The 2176-nt window shown below is 44.1% G+C and overlaps 1 protein-coding gene across 1 annotated transcript; it reads right to left on the minus strand.

The window, feature by feature from the left end:
• Positions 1-1052: 1052 nt before the first annotated feature.
• Positions 1053-1835, minus strand: SARC_13456 (hypothetical protein; the record flags this gene model as incomplete). The annotated part of the gene is made up of 1 exon (XM_014292413.1): positions 1053-1835. The coding sequence occupies one exon, from the start codon at positions 1833-1835 to the stop codon at positions 1053-1055; it is 783 nt and encodes a 260-aa protein (XP_014147888.1).
• Between the last annotated feature and the right edge of the window lie 341 nt (positions 1836-2176).

Genomic DNA, 2176 nt, shown 5'->3' on the forward strand with positions numbered 1-2176 from the left:
CATGGGATCAGCGTATCAGCATGATCACAAGCAAACGCTCTCGCAGGGGATATGTGAGTATCTTTGTACCGAAAACACATCATTGAACTGAGTCCAACTCGGGTCTTTTGGTGGGGGTGGGGGTGGGGGTGAGCTAAGCGCCTTGCGCTTGTAGCCGTTGGTATCAACAACCGCTGGTGCGACCGGTGCCAGTGTCTTGCGCTAATTGATATCGATCGGATATAAACATGGCCAGAGTGCTATATGTTCGCGTTTAATGTGTTCTGCCGATGTATTGCGCAGCAATATCTCGAAATTAACTTACGTACCCATGCACGAAAACGGGACATATGATTTCTCTGAACACATTCATTTGGATGTTGGATGGCTTGCGACCGTTGTGTGTTAGATGATAGCTTTAACAACACATTCTTAACACTTGCTGAATAAAAGTCTTGACGTAACACTTGTGTCCTTCGGCAACAGAAGCTTTTGTTTAATACACGTTCGCTCCTATAATTTATAGCGATCACGTCAGTGACTGATTGGTATAATTTGGTGTCGGCGTATATTCATGTGTGTGTTATACGTGGTTTGACGGTCCGGCTCTTGAGGGCAGAGTGTGAGAACACGCTTGTACACCACCAAGTGATTTGCATCATTGTCCTGAATACATATAGTTCGATACGAGAAAAATTTGAGCGATTTAAATAAACATCATAAGCCAATATACGCCACACGGTCGGCAACAGGACACAATCTACAGATTCTTGTATGTCTTGTTTGCAATGAATCACCGGCTGCTAGTCGAGCATCTCATGGACAAGTGCATGTACTTTTGGTCGCGCTGACACTGAGGTAAAAGTGGCTGAAACAATAGCTTTGTTGGTAAATTTTATTTGAGAATATTCGTAGTCTAAACACCGAAATAGCACTTGCAAAATCTCAGAGATACATATTACAGCTTCTCTCTGGTATACCTGTGTTTTTGTATGTCATACAACTCTGACATATACGTGAGGTATTTATCTTATGTGCTTTTAAAGGCATTGTTGTCGACAAACCAATTAGATTCACCACTGAGCTGCTATTGCGAGGAGCATTGCACAAATGCTCAGAATGACCGACAAATTCCCAATGCTAGCACCATTGCAATCTGGTTCCTCGTCGGGACACACACGACCTTCTGGATCTTCATCAGTGACCCCGAGTGTCGATGTCGGCAATGGCGAAGACACCCCGGTAGTGGAAGTTTCTTCCTCGCTGATAGTGGTGGACGGTTGTGAGTCGGTGCTAGTGGTAGTTGTTGCGTCGTCAGAAGAAGACGATTCTACACTAGGTGTAGTTGACGGAGATACACTAGGTATAGCCGATGGAGGTGCAGTAGTTGACGGAGATGCACTAGGTGTAGCCGATGGAGATGCAGTCGGTGTATCCGATGGACCTTCACTAGGTGTATCCGGAAGATTTGCAGTATATGTATCTGATACACTTTCACTAGGTGTATCTGATGAACTTTCAGAAAATGTCTCCCATAGACTTTCACTAGGTGTATCCGATGAACTTTCAGAAAATGTCTCCCATAGACTTTCACTAGATGTGGTCGATGAACCTTCATTATGTGTGACCGATGAACTTTCATTAGGTGTGGCCGATGAACTTTCATTAGGTGTGACCGGTGAATTTTCAGTGATAGAGAGTAGAGTTATGTATTTTTCGCCGCGAAGAGACGTTCCGTTAGAGCACACATTAACGTTGTACTCAGTAGCAAACAACAAAGTATCTTCTGAGCAGTCCTCATTTCCGAACATGCTGTATGACACTACATCTGCATTACCCTCTACAATCTCGAACATAGCTGCTTTTCGGTTTTTTAAGGTTCTCGAGCATTCAAAGAAAGCATATTCATTACAATCATCTGTCAGTTCATAGCATTCGCCGGTTGTCGCCTCCAAATTGAAACTTTCTCCCTCTTGACGACACGTGTGTTCGCTGACGTGCAATTGGAAATATTTGGCAGATACCGCATTGATTGATGCCGCAGCGAGCACGAGTAGTGATGTTGGAATCATCATTGTCGATTCTAGGACTTTTGAAGTCGGCTCGGGGGTTGGTTGAACTGTAGGGTATTGTAGTGGTGTGCGGAAATGGTTTTGTGAGTGGCCCCATTTATATGAATTTCATTTGCATCTTTCGA

Source organism: Sphaeroforma arctica (genome assembly GCF_001186125.1).
Source record: "Sphaeroforma arctica JP610 unplaced genomic scaffold supercont1.3310, whole genome shotgun sequence".
In the NCBI taxonomy this organism is placed as follows: domain Eukaryota; class Ichthyosporea; order Ichthyophonida; genus Sphaeroforma; species Sphaeroforma arctica.